General features: G+C 47.1%; 1 protein-coding gene across 1 annotated transcript; it reads right to left on the reverse strand.

The window, feature by feature from the left end:
- Positions 1-1,676: 1,676 nt before the first annotated feature.
- CLRN3 (clarin 3) lies at positions 1,677-16,952 on the reverse strand. Its single transcript, XM_005566740.4, has 3 exons — positions 16,568-16,952; positions 7,510-7,689; positions 1,677-2,249 (listed from the first exon to the last, which is right to left on the reverse strand). Exons 1-3 carry the CDS (start codon positions 16,794-16,796, stop codon positions 1,978-1,980), a joined length of 681 nt encoding a protein of 226 aa, XP_005566797.2. The 5' UTR covers positions 16,797-16,952; the 3' UTR covers positions 1,677-1,977.
- Between the last annotated feature and the right edge of the window lie 277 nt (positions 16,953-17,229).

Genomic DNA, 17,229 nt, shown 5'->3' on the forward strand with positions numbered 1-17,229 from the left:
AGCATCAAAGCCATTTCTACAGACTTTGAATGTGTAGTTTCATTATCTTCTGCCTTAAAACACATAAAGGAAACCGTTCTCTTCGTCTCCCAAATTGTGAAATAGAGTTCCATTTACCTGCTTCCCACGTTTTAAAGGTCATTTGTGATATAAGTACTAAGAACATGTTTCCCCCTAAGGAAACCGAGCTCTGCTCCAATGCTGAGGTGAATAAATGCAGTGCTGTCTCCACGATACACAATCATTCACACAAACACACGATGTGAGTGCCTATTTAGCAATTGTTTCTGCGGGTTTGTTATCTATAGCTATTTCCTCTTCATTGCTTGTTCACATTATTAAAATCTGATATAAAATGCAAGCTTTCAAAGAATGTGTTTCTAGATCCAAAGAATTTAGAAAATGCTCACTGTTGATCAGATTTTTACAAATACATTCAAATTTAATATTAAGAGTAACTTTGAATAAGTAGAACTTTAGGGCAGAATGTGATAGAGAACCGACCTTTCAACGAATGAGCACAATTTGTGACTAAATACCTCTTTTAAATGGAGTTTAGCAATTGCTTTCTGAATAGCTGTCTTAACTGTCCAACAGTAGCTCTATGGGGGCAGACACCCTGATTAGCACTGTGCTAGCCACATCGCAGGTATCCTGTGTGTATTTCTTAAATGAAAAATATTCTTTCTAAGACAGTGTTAAAAAATAATGAGTAAGAAGGTCATTAATCCCTGGTAGCTTCATAAATGAGATATTCTTCTGCCCAAAGAGATGCTGCTCTGCAAATCACACCCAGGAAATTCTGCTCCTTTTGGCCCTAGTCCCATCAAGACATGCAAGGTGATCATTTCAGAACCCTATCAGTGTTCAACCTGGCTAACTTGTGAACTAGTCAAGCGCAAAAGATTCTCAAAGTGATTTTCTGGGAAAATAGTCTACTGGAAAGAAGGTCAGATCCATTCTGTTGCCTTTAAAAAATTTTCCTGGTTGCCCACTGGCTTCTCATGAAACCGGGAACCACCCAATCTGTTCTCAAAGGGCTACCCTACCCCATGCCCGCATTCCACGTTTGCCCTGTCTCTGACTCAAGGAATGAATGCCTGCAAGCCACAGTGTTCCAACCCATTTCTCCCTCAGTCTCTAGCTGGGCAGGAGCCTGCTGATGGATGGCACACTCCCATCAGACCTGCCACACCCGGGTCTACACCACAGAAACTAAGGCTGTTGGTTGACATGGTGGTTGCTAGAACTTGCTGCAATGTTTCATTTCCATTTTGACTGAATTCACCACAATCCTATTAAACCAAAAATATAATGTTTAGCCTCTTTACCATATAGACCACAGGGCTATCATTTTTCTCTTTGATCTTCTCATTTCTATTCTCTTTCTGACCCAAACCCCATCTTGGAATCTCAAAAATGTGTTTGAGGATCACATATAATCACTTTTACCCACCATTGGGTTTGAATATGCCAGCAACTGAGGGTCCAGAGAACCAAGTCATTTACTCCAAAGTCTCTCTTTGCCTCCAGCACTTGGTCCTGGAAAGGTGAGTTCTGAAACCCTCTGTTCTCAGAAGTCTTCATGTATAGAGTAGAATAAAAATACCTGGTCCCTCCTGAGGGGAATGAGATCATAGGAGCTGAAGTGCTTTGAGATACTCAAAGAAAAGAAACATGATACAACCTTTTATTATTTCAGATCATGAGACCAGGTCAGAAGGGTCGTTACGCTCGTCATGATGCTACTGCTTTGAAAGCCACACAGACGGGCTATATTTCCCATTCATTTTCCCCAACCTTGTGGGAGAAACTTTTCAGGAGTACAGCATCAATGAAGAATACAGTGTCACGAAACACAAACACTGTCATCAATGACAGTCACGTTACCATGCTGAATTGTCCAGAGAAGCTGACCAGTTACTACTCAGGGCTGATGTAAAACAGAGGCAATGCCAAAATGAGGTGAAAGAGAATTCAGAATAAAATTCCGTCCCTTGGAGCATATTCCATCGGTTTTCTCTGCTCCTGCTTCCGCTGGTATCTGGCCTTCTGGTAGAAAATGATGATGGTTACAGTGACTATATTTAGAAGAATGATGAGCAGTATGAGCCAGAACGAGTATCCGTAACTGTGGGTCGTTCCTTTACTGGCGGTTGTCGGGTAAAGCATGTGGAACAACTCTTCGGAGAGAAGGTTGGACTGTGTGTTCGCCACAAACAGTATCATGGTCACAAAAACGGAGGATGCTGCAAAGAAGATGGAGTTTCATGCATGGCATAGTGATACAGTTTTTAATGTCACTTATCTTTACGGAACACATATCTGTGGGTATGTATTGAGTATCTGCACGGGAGTTTACACTCTTTTAAGCACTAGGGAGAAGATACAAAATTGTAAGACACAAAGTAGATGTCTAGGCATAGAACACTAAAGATTGTGCAAGGCTGTGTATGACCAACAGCAAACATGCTGACTCAAACGCTTTCAGAAGTAGTTGTGCAACTGGTCTACCAAACAGTGCACTTCCTAGGTGGTGAATGCAGTAGTAGTGTGCTGAATGAATGAGTGAATAGGACAGTTCAGAAAGAAGCTGTATAAGGAGGTCTGGGAAGAGCTGAGGAAGGACAGGGCATCACAGATGGACGAAGCTGCCTCAACAAAGACCCTGGGTGGGCAGTGGGCCTGAAGCATCTGGGACTGTGAGATACAAGCTCAGCTGCTGGGGAGAGGTCCCAGGGTCCTAAGAACTGGGTACCGAGACTGGGCTGCCCTGCGAGCCACAAAAATGCCATCCCAGGAGCTTGAATCTCATGGCATATGATGCCACTGGCAAGAGTGTCTAATCAGGAGGGATCTCCTTACAAAACTCATTAGAGAAGAGAACTTATTGTACGTTTCTGTCTTCCCTTTTTTATTCTTCACAATATCCTTCACTAGAAAACATGCTTTTTTGTTTGTTTTGAGATGGGGTCTCACTGTCCCCTGGGCTCTGAAGTGCAGTGGCATGATCTCAGCTTACTGAACCTCCACCTCTTGGGCTCCATTGATCCTACCACCTCAGCCTCCTGACTAGCTGACTACAGGCACATGCCACTATGCTTGGCTAATTTTTTGTGGAGATCAGCTTTTTCTATATTGCCCAGGCTAGTCTTGAACTCCTGGACTCAAGTGATCCACCTGCCTCTGCCTGCAAAAGTGCTGAGTGTGAACCACTGTGCCTGGCCTTAAAGAATATGCTTCAGTACAGACTTGGGAGAGCCATTTTTGTCTAGTTAAAAGCACGTAGTTCTGGAGTCAGAGAGAACAGGATTGCAAATCCTAGCTAGGTGAACTTGGAGGAGTCATGTAGCCTTTCTGAGTCTCATTCCTCATCTTCCAAAGGGGATGAGATAGAAACAAACAAACAAATGTAGATTAGGGCTTTTGCGGTTGCCTAGGGCTGGAAGTGGGCTGGGAGGGGGTGATAGCTAACGGGCATGGGGTTTCTTTTCAAGATGATCAAAAGATTCTAAAATTGGCAGTGGTGAGGCTTGCACATGTCTGAGAACATACAAAAAACCATGAAATTGTATACTTCAATGGGTGAATTATATGGTGTGTGACTCATGTGTCAATAAAGCTGTTAAAAGAAAGGTTGTGGAGGATAAGGATGCCTATGTTCCAGGGCCTGTGATGAGGCCGGTGAGTAGGCTCACCCAGTGAGGTTTGATGTGCAGAGGGGGCCGCCAGGGGATCCTGGCCATAGAAGCCCTTTGAGACTCTGTCTGCCGCCACGTACCCGGAACTCAGTGGACATCAAATGTATCCTGCTATAACCCACACCTAGGGAAACCTTCCAAACGGTCCTTCAAAAGGCCTTAATTAGAGGGGCTTTGTATGAGGTGAATGTTTTAAACGCTCCTTGATGACAGACCTTCATCCTCAACATAATGGTTTTATTTCTCAATAATTTGTCCGAACAAAAGCCCTGGCCCTCTGAAGCTCTCCGGGTGCCTCACGGCCTTAATTATCTTTCATTTTCCTCTTGTGAAGTTTCTTATAAAAGCTTAATCATAAAGGGGCAGGATGAATATAGGCTAAATGCTTTTTTCCAGAGCGGGCTGCCTAGAACTTTGATTTGAATCGGGAGGGGCTGACACACAGACGCAAAATGCCAACCTGAGTCCCCTTTAGTGACGAGATGCCCAGAGCCTCTACCTGCCAGGCTTCTCCAGCCTCTGGGACAGAAGGACTTACAGGGGCTGGAGGAAGCCCCGGGGTAGATGAGGAGCTTCGGAAGGCTCACGGACCCTGGCTTCTGTCCTGGTCTGTGACCCTCGGGCCCCGTGACCTACTGATCCCTTTCTGCTCTCTGGGTTCCCCAGTTGAGACACAAATGTATTTGGAACAGGCGGTCTGCAAAGTTCTCTCTGGCTCCAAGCTTCTCTCAGTCGACAATTTTATCCCCTGAGGTCAGGATGCAGCCTCATCAGGTCAGTGTGGTGCAGAGGGTAGGCTGAGGTCAGAGGTCACGGGAACCTAGGAAGTGAGACTGCTATTTGTCTCCTCAAAGCAGAAACTGCTTCTTTCTATCAGAAACAAGCCAGCAAACCCACTTCCTTCCCTACCCAACATCTGCTGGCTAAGCAGAGGTTGTTCAAATCCAGCCCCTAGGGGTTTGGAGCAATTCCTTCTGGCCCCAGGACTCCCAGAGGTCAGTCTGATCGTGCTCTCCCACAGCCATGACCCAAGGCAAGAATTAAGGCATCTCTGCACACAAACCCTTCTGCAGGCTGAGCCTCCTTGAAACTGAGAGTTTCAGTAAGTTCTCCAATCCTCAAAGCTCCTGTGAAGAAAATCAGGGCCCTCAAAGGGTTACTTTGGGCAAAAGTCAGGCCTATCAAAGCATTAGGGTCAAGAAGCCTCAAGGGGCATTTAGAGGAAGCCAATCTGTGCGAGGCCTTCTCCTAGGCAGGCAGCAGAACGCAATCTGCTCCTTCCACATCAACCTCTCAGGCTGCTTTCTGCCCACCTCACAGCCTCCCTCTGTGTGTGAGAACTTGCCCCTGAGCCAGGAAAGGAAGGTGGCAGGAATTCCCTCTCTATCCAATAATTCTTTGTGGATAGGAGTAGGCAGGGCTGCAGGGAGGCTGTCTGGCCCCTGTTTTTATTCCCAAACATGCATGAGGCCTCTGCTATATGCAAAGCCAGCCCATACTCCACTGTGGAGGAGCAAAGATGTGGAAGCCACAGCCTATGGAAGAGGTGGCAGACTTTGAACCCTGCAGGCTGCAGACACAGCAATGCTGGGCCCCTGTGGTTTGGCCGGCGCCACACCTGGCCCTCCACTCTGGCCCTGGCACCTGTTTTCCCTCCAGGAACGCAGTCTTCCTTTCCCACTCACCCCTGTGGCTGGGGAAGGGCCGACTCCAGCCCCAGCTCCAGGATGGGCAGGTAGCCTTAGTCAATCAGTGGATGGCTTGGGGAATTCAACCCTGCTGGCCACAGAGATTGGTCAAGGGATGGGAGAAGGGCAATGCCAGTGCAAAGTAGCCCAGGACTTTCTTTGAATTTGAAGGAAATGAGAAGTTTTTTTCTCCTGGGGCTGCCACCATCAGCAATGAGCCCAGAGTGGCCAGCAGTCATCTTATCTTCAAGAGGATTGATCCAGCCAATTAATGAATGATGGAGTCAACACCGAGGATTCTGATAGATGGAGCAATGGCAGGAAACAGTCCTCATGACACGGGCCAAGACCCTAACTCGAGCTGTGTCTGAAGTCACTGCTTCTCGTGCTTTCTTAGTTACATCAGCAAAAGTAAAAATAATCTATCTCTTTGCCCTGGCCACGGGTACCAATTGGTTTACCTTTGGTTTTGGTTGACAGGGGTGAACCATCATCATGCAAGTAGCTTGGGCAAAGGACTCTGGCATTCAGGTGAGTATATCTGATTTTGTAACAAAGTCCCTTAACCTCTGACACTCAGCTCTGCTCTAAGAAAGAGAAGCAGTGATATTCATTCTATAGGACTGTTGTGCCTCATCCACAGTGGCTGCCCTTTAAATTGGGGGATTTATTTGTTTTTACCACCAAGCAATACAAGCACAGAAAGAAAGAGCCAGTCATATATGAATGTGGTTAAACCAGCCTGACCCCAAATCCTCGGAGCTGGGGTGTGATTATGTAATGCAACCCAGCCCACCTGTAGTCCTGGCTTAATGCTTTTCCATTTTAAAAAGCATCCCTCACCGTCCTACCTGTGCTGCGCTGGGGCCGGTTTTTACATCTCAACTCTACATCAGTGATCTCACATTGGGAGTTTGAAAACGGTCACGTGGCTGTGCTTACACCATTCCAATCACCAGGGCTTTTTTCTCTCTTTGTTTCTCCCCACTGGAGAGCCAGTTGTTCATACTCCTCAGCACATCTCTACTACATGGCATGGAGCTGCTGGCCTCCTCCAGCCACCTGCACCTGCCTCGTGGTAAGGATGACACCCAATGGAGGGACAGGATGGTGCTGCTCTCAGCCCCTCCTTTCAGGCTTCCTGACATGTCTGATATCCAGAGCCTCCTTCTTGTGCTTGAAAATTTCAGGCCTGTGTTAAAATGTGTCACCTGAAGCTTCTGTGAAGCCACCTCAGAAATCATTTCCTTAGGACAGGCTTCATTCCCAAGGTCCAGTTGCAATGATGGAGAGAGGGAAAGAACAGGGGAAACCTGGCTGCCTGGGGGGAGCAAGGCCCTGAAGACAGCTGAGCAGGGCAAAGAGGCACTTCCCCGGCCCTGCTCTGGGCAGATGGGCAGCCGCAGAGCCCTGGCAAAACCCAGTGAAAGCCAAAAGACTGTGAGTCAAAGCTGGGACCCACTTCCCATCTGGGCTCCATCCTCCCAGCACCACACCCATGAAACAAATAAAATAACCAAGCAACACCACCCAGCCACACTCCAGGCTCACAGGTAGCCCACAAGAAAGGTATTGCCCCCAGATTCTCTTATGTGCCATTATCTGTGGCTCTGTGGCACAAGCATGCAGAGATGTCATGTGTGGAGACTAAGTGGACTCTTGTCATGTGGAAGAGGAAAGAGAAGGAAGAGTGTGCCAGTGTGTTCATGTGTGTGTGGGTATGCACATGTGTGTGTGTGTGCATGTGTATGTGTATGCACATGTGTGTGCTTCTATATGCCACACAGAGCTTAGTTTGGAGTTAAGCACATGGCAGGAGCCCGGTCAATATTTTGTTGACTTTTGTGCATTTTGACTTCTTCTGTTAGAGTCTCAAAAGCAAAGGCTGGCTTGTTATAAGTCTCCTCAATAGTGTATTTAAAACAGAATTATATTTCCAGAGATGCTTCATAAACACTTTGGATTGACAAAATAAACCCCAGCCCTTAGCTCATGGGAGGTCCTCATAGTTTCCTTGGTGTAAACGTGACTGTATGTTCATGCGTGTGTGAGAGGTGGAGACACGGGGACAAGAGGGATGCGGTCCTCTGCAGAGCACCGGGTCTCACAGGGCCACTCACCGCTGAGCCCGTTCCAGGTGTACACCCCCATCGGCCCCAGGAACGTCTGGTAAGGGTTGCTGATGCTGTTGTAGAAGGTAAACCCAGAGCTCAGGAGCGACGTGAGCAAACTCAGGACCAGGAACAGGATAGTCACCAAATGCAGAGTTTTTTGGGAAGAATTATTCAGTATCCCTAAAACTAAAATAATGTTTTGTGAGTGCATAGCACATAATGCAAATACCAGCTCTGGGCTGGCATTCCTCCCCACCCTACCCTCTTAGGTACTTGAGTTAGCAGTTGTTGGATGTCAGTAGAGATATCAGGAACCTCCAAGTCATGCAAGAATAAGACCTGCATTCCCCACAGGAGGCTGGTTGTTGAATCAGTGGTTGGATGGGTATAACCGCGACACTACAGATAACTGGATATTGAGCCTGGTTTTGAAGTCCCTTAGGAGAGAGTTTGCCTTCCTGGATACTGGCAGCAGGGCTGGCTAGCCTTCCCACTATGAGCTCAGGCTCCGTCCTTGCCAAGGTGCTTTTCACAGTTTCATCAGTGCCCCTGTTGCTCTAAGCACTAACTCGGCTTCCACTTGGAGGCACTCACAGGACGGGTCACCCTGAAAACTTGTGCACTCTGAGAATCCCATAAGCCCTGTGGTGTCTGGGGTAATTCCATGAGTCAGGGGTGGCATCAGCAGAGAAAAAGCTAAGAAAGGTGACCAGGAAAGTGGAAGCTGAAGGCTGACATAAGAAATTGACTTCTGTTAGTGCAAATTGAGGTGTGAGTCCTACTTCAGACTCCACTTTCCTGGAGACAGAGAGGACCAGATGCCCACAGGGCTCCAATGCTGGAGGCGGTTGGGAATTTGCCCGTGAGTAAGCCTTGACTCTGCTTTCCAAGGAGAACTCTTCTGAATCCTAACAGCATTGCATGAAAAGTACATATTTCTTAAGTGCAGAGTAGCTCCAGGCATAGAAGGACACTCATAAAATGAAGCAAAGGTGCCCTGGCTGTCAGTCCTGGGTTCCTGGTTTTGCAGGCTTCTGACCCCCACCAGCCATATCCTCCACCTGCTCTTTTGTGGAGGATGCAAGGCCCAGGCACCACAGGGGTGCACTTACATGTAAGCCCAGCCCAGCCACGGGCTGTCAGGGTGCGTGAGGCCCTGTGGAGGAGGCCAGTACATTAAACAGTGTTTACAGGGACGTTCCACAAAAGTCACCAGGACATGGGAGAAAGTGATTTGGGAGAAAGTTCTGAGTCACAGTAAGGCCACAGCAACATCACTGGGAACAGGTGGGTCAAAACAAGTGAAAGTCTCTTTCTTTCCGTGCTGGTTTCTCTGATCTCCAGGGAGAGAGCCTTGGAGACCTCACATCTTTATCTGGAGCAGCTTGAAAGAACAGAAAGCGAAAAGGCCAGGAGGATCTCTGTTTCCTGGGCCTAGGGGTGGTATTCCCTCAGCGTATGCCCACGGATCGAAGGTCAAGGAGTTCCTAATGGAACCAGAGTGTCACAAAGAATTCAGAGAACAGGCATGGGAGGTGGGAGACCCCAGGGTGCTGTGGGCACCCATGGGAGGGGCCACCAAGTCCCCTCCCCTTTCCCTCCCCGCATCACCGTAATGATTGAAAAATTCCTCTTTATGCTGAGCCCAAATCTGCATTTCCACAACTTAAACCCAGGGGTCCTAATTCTCCTTTGGGAATCATACAAAATTCACTTGCTCCTTTCCTGCCTGGCAGCCTGTCCAAATATTTGAGGAGGGATATAAATCCCAACATGATTAACAGCCCATGTCTCTGGAGTATTCTTTGTTGGGTGTGACTGCAGAGTCCCTGACAGCCTGGCCCGCTACACATACTTTATTCTGACTCTATTTCTCTTTCTCTTTTTTTCTTCTTTTTTTGGAGACAGGGTCTTGCTGTGTCACCCAGACTGGAGTGCAGTGGCAAGATCATCGCTCACTGCAGTCTTGATCTCCCAAGTTCAAACAAAGAATCCTCCTGCCTCAGCTTCCGGAGTAGCTGGAACTACAGGATGTGCCACCACAACCACGCTCAGCTAATTTTTTAAAATTTTTTCTTTTTGAGTTGGAGTTTTGCTCTTATTGCCCAGGCTGGAGTGCAATGGCATGATCTCGGTTCACCCCAACCTCTGCCTCCCGGGTTCAAGCGATTGTCCTTCCTCAGCCTTCCAAGTAGCTGGGATTATAGGCATGTGCCCCCATGCCCGGCTAATTTTGTATTTTTAGGAGAGATGGGGTTTCTCCATGTTGGTCAGGCTGGTCTCCAACTCCCACTATCAGGTGATCTGCCCGCCTTGGCCTACCAAAGTGCTGGGATTACAGGCGTGAGCCACCATGGCCAGCCTTTTAAACAATTTTCTGTAGGGACAGGATCTCACTATGTTGCCCAGGCTGGTCTCCAGTTCCTGAGCTGAAGTGATCCTCCCTCCTTGGCCTCCCAAAGTGCTGGGATTACAGGCATGAGCCACCACACGTGGCCAGATAGACACAGGGCTCCCAGTGAGACCCGACACTCCCCTTGGACAGGAGGATATCCTCACTCCATTTTTGAACCTCTTAATTCTATCCGTTCACTATCGTTTTCTTTTTTGGCTTTTTAATCAGCAGTGTTCTACAAGGAAGAAAAGTCTCCTCCCACTGAACAGACAGTAGGCATGAAGGAGATGTGGCCGGCAGCTTGCAACCAGGTGCCTGAGACACAGCCTCAGGGGCTGCTGGCAAAAGGGTCCTGTGGTAAAGACCCTCATCCAGAGAGAGCGGGCATCCCAAGTGGTGCTGGTCTCAGGGTAGAGCCTCCTAGACCAGGAGTGGGAGAAGCCCCAGAAGCAGCAGTGACAGGTAACCCAAGGGCCCTGGCTGCAAGGGAGAGTGAGAAAGTGCAGGAAAGAAAAGGGCAGGAGAGAGAAAAGGGCAGGAGGAGGGCAAGGTGGATATGCCTCACAGTGGTTGGCATGGCCGCATGTCCCTTGAAAACCCATGGGAGAAGGGAGCAGACCAGGAGATGACCGGGCAAGCCTCAGCTCAGTGGCATGAGGCTGATGGCTTCACCACCGTGGCAAGGGAACATTCTGCTCCTCAAGTGGAACTGGGGACTGTGAGCAAAGTCCAGCTCGCACAGGTACAGCCTACTTGAGCTCAATGATGACTGGACTATTTTGAAATTTCTGCTAATAACTCATAGAACACGTTGAAATTCTCAGCATAGTCTTGGGCTATGCATCCCAGGGAAGAGCTCTAGCGGGGCATGGGTCACACCAGCCACTGCCTGCTGTCTGGGTTGGGATGGGTGGGACCTGCTGGGCCTGCCTTCTGGGTGAGTGGGATGTGGCCACCTGGGCTGGGATGGTTCCCATCCCTGACCTCAGGTGACGTCTCTTGCCTCTGCCTATTGCTCACTGTGGAGGTGCAGCGGATGCGGGATTCATATTGCTACAATTTAGCACACACTTGTTTTGAAAGTAGTAGAGGATGACACCGGAAGAGAGGAGGAATAAAACTACAGCACGTAGGACACGCCTGTTCAGGGGCACAGGTCAGAGGCTGCAGCTGAGTCACTGCTGAGTCACCATAAGGGGAATCGCTTCCCATCCCACACTCGCCAGCTCCTCCTGGACGCTAAAGGCGAAACTCCGAGGTCTATCCCAAAGTTTGCTGGGGACTAAATGAACTCACTCCTTAGCAAAGTTTGGTAACCAGTAAGAAGTAATTTGGTTACTTAACTAGAAAATAGAAACTTCACTGTTAAAACAAAAATAAAAATTAAAAAATTTAAAAAGCTGTGTCCAAGGCCCCTGAAGTGGCTTGCAGTATTTTTCTGCTTCACACACTTCGTAAAAGCGGTTTTTGGATATTCATTGGTAAATGGTTCACATTCCATTTTTTTTTTTCAGAGTAAATTAGAAAGTGACAATTGAATTTAGCTTTGTTTGTGACTTTTGGTAAGGTCTAATGATGTGACTTTTCCAAAGGGAGTCATTTGGGGCCTGTTGACTCATATTTTCTGCATTTTAAGGTGACAATTCATCTTGATTCTAACTGCTGGATTTTGAAATTATTTTCCGGCTTTCTGAATTTCCTGCCACACAGGTCTGACAGCTGTATCTCCCCTCCAGCTCCTGGCTCAGAACTTAGACAATAAAAGCTGAAAATTCAGGGAAAGTCATCAAGAATGAAATGACAATAAACTTACATAGCATCTGACAGCTGCTCTCTGCCTGTAAAATTAGCAAACACATTCCGTTCTTTTTCTTCCTTTTAGGGGGCAAGCGTGTGAATCAGGAAAGCCACCTCACAGGTGGCGCTAATTGTCCCAGGAAACAGCCAAGAACAACGTGGCCACAGAGGAGAGCGCCTGACCCGCAGATCCCGCAGCTGGGAGGCAGAAGCGTGCTGCTGGGCAGTGGATAATGGGTGCCACTGAGAGCCGTCCGGACATCCGGGCTCCCCACGCAGGGAAATGTAACCCTTCAGGCCCCACTGGCCATCTGCCTTTTGAGTTCTGGTTCTCAGTAAGTCCTCGGACATCAAGGGAGAGCCCATGGCTTTGTGAGTGGATGGGTGGGAATTACCGTGACTTCCTCCATAAACACCTGGTCACCAGGGAGCCTGAACAGGGCAGCTCCCAGTACCTGAGGGAGGAGCTCGTTCTATCAACAGATCTCCAAGTGTGACCTGGTAGCTCTCCCAGGGAGCCCAGGCTGGTGCCCCAGCCTCTCAGAAAGTTGCCAGGGTTCCTTGGGGAGAAGTGGCCTGAGCCTGGGCGGGCACCCTGTTTGTCCTCTATACTCTCCCCTCCCGGTGTGGTGACATCCCTCGGGGCAGAGGATGAGCCTGAGCCTGAGCCTGGGCGGGCACCCTTTTTGTCCTCTATACTCTCCCCTCCCAGTGTGGTGACATCCCTCGGGGCAGAGGATGAACACTGCTCTCCAGGAGACTCTCCTTATGCGGACAGGACAGGAGTAGTAAGGTGGGGGCTCTTTATGAATTCTGGAGAAATAAACTTCATTTGTTCTTCTCTTTGCAATTCATTAGTTTCTGCAGCAGATTTATTTTTCTAATTATTTTTAGCCTGGACTAATGGTGCAATGTTGAGCTCCCTGAGAACACGTGGAGGTCGGTGGAGAAAAGAGAACTAGCGGGCGGGGAAGTGCCAGGTGGGGAGAGACTCGCACCAGCTGCAGTGGGTCCTGACCCGGATGCAGCACTGAAAGGCCAGCCGGGAGCCGAGCTTTCCCTCAGTCGGCCTTGCTTCCTTTGCAAGGTTGTCTAGAGCTTTTTGCCAATCAATTAATTTAATTTCAAGCAGGCCACATCCAAAGGACTTAAAAAGCAATACCCAGTACAGCAACGCCTGTCACTCTAGTGCCTGGCCTTGGTTGTTGTCAACACTGAATTAGGATCACCTGGGAAGATTTTTTAAAAAACGAGCAGGTCAGGGCCTCACCCCGCGGAGATTGCTATTCATCTGGTCCAGGTGGGGATGCTTCACCCGCATCCCAGGTGATTCTACCTTCCGCTGCAGGCAACGTGACTGCTCAAAGTCCCACACATCTGCAAATCAGACTGTTCTTGGAACCGAGAACAAAGAGTGCAATGTCACAAGAGGAGAAATATCTCTCATAATCAAGTCCAGCCTGGGCTGGTGACACGCTGTCTCCACAAAACATCAGAAAAGTGGCTGGGTGTGGTGGTGCTTGCCTGTGGTCCCAGCTACACCAGAAGCTGAGGCAGGAGGATCTCTCGAGCCCAGGATGTAGAGGCTGCAATGAGCTATGATGGCACCACGGCACTCCAAACTGGGCGACAAAGCAAGACCCTGTCTCAGAAAAGAAAAGTCTTGCCGGGTGCGGTGGCTCATGCCTGTAATCCCAGCACTTTGGGAGGCCAAGGTGGGAAGATCACTTGAGGTCAGGAGTTTGACACCAGCCTGGCCAACATGGTGAAACCCTGTCTCTACTAAAAATACAAAATTTAGCCACCCGTGGTATACATTCCTATAACCCCAGCTACTAGGGAGGCCGAGGCACGAGAATTGCTTGAACTCAGGAGGTGGAAATTGCAGTGAGCCGAGATAGCGCCACTGCACTCCAGTCTGGGTGTGAAGCAGCCTGGGTGATGAAACAAAACAACAACAACAACAACAACAACAAACTATCATAGAAACTTTTCCTGTCAAAATGATTCTGTAAACAATACGTTCTGGTCAGCGCGTAGGCTGAGTAATATTTGAAATGACATTCACGGGAATTCCATGTCCTAAATGTGAATGACTCATCTTGCCACGATTGCCAGTGTGAGGAAACAGAGCACACCATGCTTCCGGATCCTGACCACATTTGCAAAACACAGAGTTAAAGGAATGACTTCCTTTTACATGGCACCCAAGATCCAGAACTGAGAGGGAGGTGGGTGGCCACAGTGTGAGCTTACACCTCCTAGCAGCTCATTTTTCAGGATTCTGTCCTCCAACGGGGCTTTGCAGGCATGTGTTCCCCCCAAACCCTTGCTTCCATGCAGACCTGCACATACCATGCCCCAGCAGTGAGTGCAGGGCACCGATTTTAACTGAGGAAGGGTCTTTCTCTCACACTGGATGGTGAGCCCTCCAAGGCCAGGAACCATGTGCAATTCCTTTCAGTCTCCTGAGCCCCTCATACACGCAGCAGCTGCTCAGGGAAGTGTTTTGGAACAGAAATCAGATCTCCAGAACTTTGGGAGTAGCAAAGACAACCTGCTCACAGGTGGACATACAGGACCTGCCACTTTTCATCTGGATGTTGGGCAAACCAGGATGCAGCCAGTCAGCCTGAGCTGCCTGTACCCTCCAAGTTACACACTGGAGAATTTCCTTACCAGGTCTGAAGAACGATTTTCCCCACAGATTGACCAACGTTGGCTGAATTACTTTGGCACTTTGAAATCAGCCGTCATTGCTTCCTTCTGCTATTTTGTTTCAAAATCTACAGACAAAACTGGCTCAATGTGATAAATACCATGCAGAAATACAGCAGAGCTTTGCAATAATTATTACTCTTGGGAGACTCTTGATGTGACCTCGCCCTAGCCAAGAAGCTCATGTGGTCAACTTCTCAATTGGAACGGTCAGTCCACCACTGTTGGGCAAGAAAGGGGCATTTATACAGATTTGATTCTACTGCCCATGGTTGGTTTCTGATTTGAAAGAAGCCCCGGGTGGCCATGAGAAACCATAGGAGAGCACCCATGTCTCATTGTGCACACTGCAGGGCTGCTCCCAGGTGAAGCGTCCCAGGATTGTTAGCAGCTGAACACCACAAGTTGAAGGTTCCAGTAAGATGACTTTCCCCTGTCTGAAAGAACTGCTTACAGGTGTTCAAGCTCAACGATTATTACAATCATTGGCAATGAAGACCCCCTAGGCTCTGAGGGGTCCTTAGGTGTCAACCAGAGTGACAGTGCAGCACCTTCATTAATTGGGTGGCGGTTCACCTTCTGCAGCACCAGGAGGTTGGGCAGTGACTTGTGGAAAGTCAGAACGTGGCTCCTCAGTAACAAAGACTGAAAGTAGAGATCCAGCAAAGGGAAGGCAAATATTCTGCCTCACTGTGCTCTCACCTGGGCTGCAGCACCTACCTGGCCCTGGGCCCTTTCAGGGACGAGTGCCTGCTCTGGTCCTCTGACATCACCATGCTCACCTGCATGCACACAGGGCTTTAGAGCCAGGTCCTGACCCATCCTGGCCTCCTCTGAGTCTCCGTGCATAGAGATAGTTGATGCTTTCTTTGAAGCCATTTATCTCAAATTGGAAATCAACTGGTTCCAAACAGACACCATATGGAAACCAAAAAAAAACTGGTAGGTTTTGTCTCTTACAATTTTTTAAATGTGTCTGAGGTTTCAGGACACTTTTTGGTTTTGAAAATGCTATTCATATAACTGAAAGCATGACTGAGTCTTTGAAAGTTGCTGGAAAGCCAATGTTCCCCATCCTTATGGGAAGCTGAGGTTGACACCAGAGGAGATGTCCCTGAAAGGCTCTGGCAATGCCCGGGGAGACGCTGCTTTTGCTAACATCTAAATGACAAATGTATAACTTGGGAACACAACCAGGCTGCTTTGGATTTAAGAAAATAGTTTCATTAACAAAGTCATAAACACACTAGAGCTAGAGCCTACAGCTAGTGTCCAGGACTCAAACTTCTTTTTGCATTACACAAGGACTAAACATTACATGTGTATAGGGTAGAAAATGATGCATATTTATGAGTCAAAAGGTAATGATTGTATGATACCCAGTAATGTCTGTATAATACTAGCATACAACTTTGTTCAAAACAAAGTCCATTTAATGTGTTACATAACTTACAAATGTTTTTAAATTTAGAAAACATGAAGGTAGGTATCAAACTTCAAAAGCCAAATAAGTAGCTAAATCAACTTATTATTCTCAATGAACTTTTAATATTCTTCCATTGAGAGGATGGCATTATTATATAAGAAATCAGGAAATAAAAAGTTTAGGAATTCCTATCAAATATACAATTAATAAATTAATGGAAATTTAATATAATTCCCAACGATTAGATATTTTGGAGGTAAATTCAAATCGGTTAAAGAAATGAACTTGAGAAACAGAGATAATTAATTTCCCATTTTACTTTTTCCTGCATAGATGCCACTTGTGAAATTCTAGACAGAGGTTGTGGGTCCAACTAAAAACCCAGTCAATACAGTTAAAACATGCATTCCTACTGGCTATTCAATGCCATATTGCTGTCACATATTTTTACTTATTTACTTGTCAATCAACTTGGTAGGTGTTATTTAAATATCACCACTGCTGGAATGATTTAGACTATTGTACTAATAGACACAAGCAGAACTGAGGAAGCTCAAATAATGGCATGGCAAATTTCCAAAATTATCTTGTATTATTAGACTTGCATCGTCAGCCTAACCCAAAACTTACAAAGAAATTATTTTTGAATGGTTATTTGGCCCAAATATAGAATGACATAAACCTGAATTCAATCTCATGATATCCATTCAAATTAGTTTATCATTTACCTGCAAAGTTTTTGTTTGGTTCTGCAAGTCCGTGACTCAATTCTTGACTACTTTCCCCACGAAAAAGTCCATAAGTGATGAAAATGCTCCCATTTGAAGCAGAGTCTCTAACAGCAATTGTACTGGTGATCCATGCTTGTGTCCCAAGAATCGAGCAAATTACAATGAAAGACCCAAGGCTGGTGAAAAAGCTTGATAAGAACATCAATGTCTTCTTTGTGGTAGGCATTTTCACAGGAAAATAAGTTCTCTAGGACAAAAAAATGAATATCTTCTTATAATACTTTTGGACCTTATCATTTGAAGTCTAGTACTTAGAAATAGAGTGTAACACTTTGTTGTCAAATATAAAATCTCACTCTTCCTAAGGAAGGGTTATGCTAATGGACATTGAACTCTGAACATGGTCATAAAATTTACAGTAGCTGAACTTTGGTCTGGAGTAAGAGGCTGCTATGGTTACAGCCAACCAGCATGAACAAGGGGTGGGTATGGTCTTCCCAGGGACTTCCTCAATCACACAATTAATTTATAATCCTTGGCCAAGTGTCATGGAAGCAAGTTTAGCCTACCATATCATGACAGGAGTAGAATTCCTAAATAATAGGGTGTGGAGGATCTGTATTCCCAAAGTGTTGCTGAGTCTAGCAGACAACAACCAT

The sequence above is a fragment of the Macaca fascicularis genome, chromosome 9, assembly GCF_037993035.2.
Source record: "Macaca fascicularis isolate 582-1 chromosome 9, T2T-MFA8v1.1".
NCBI classification, from domain to species: Eukaryota; Metazoa; Chordata; class Mammalia; order Primates; family Cercopithecidae; genus Macaca; species Macaca fascicularis.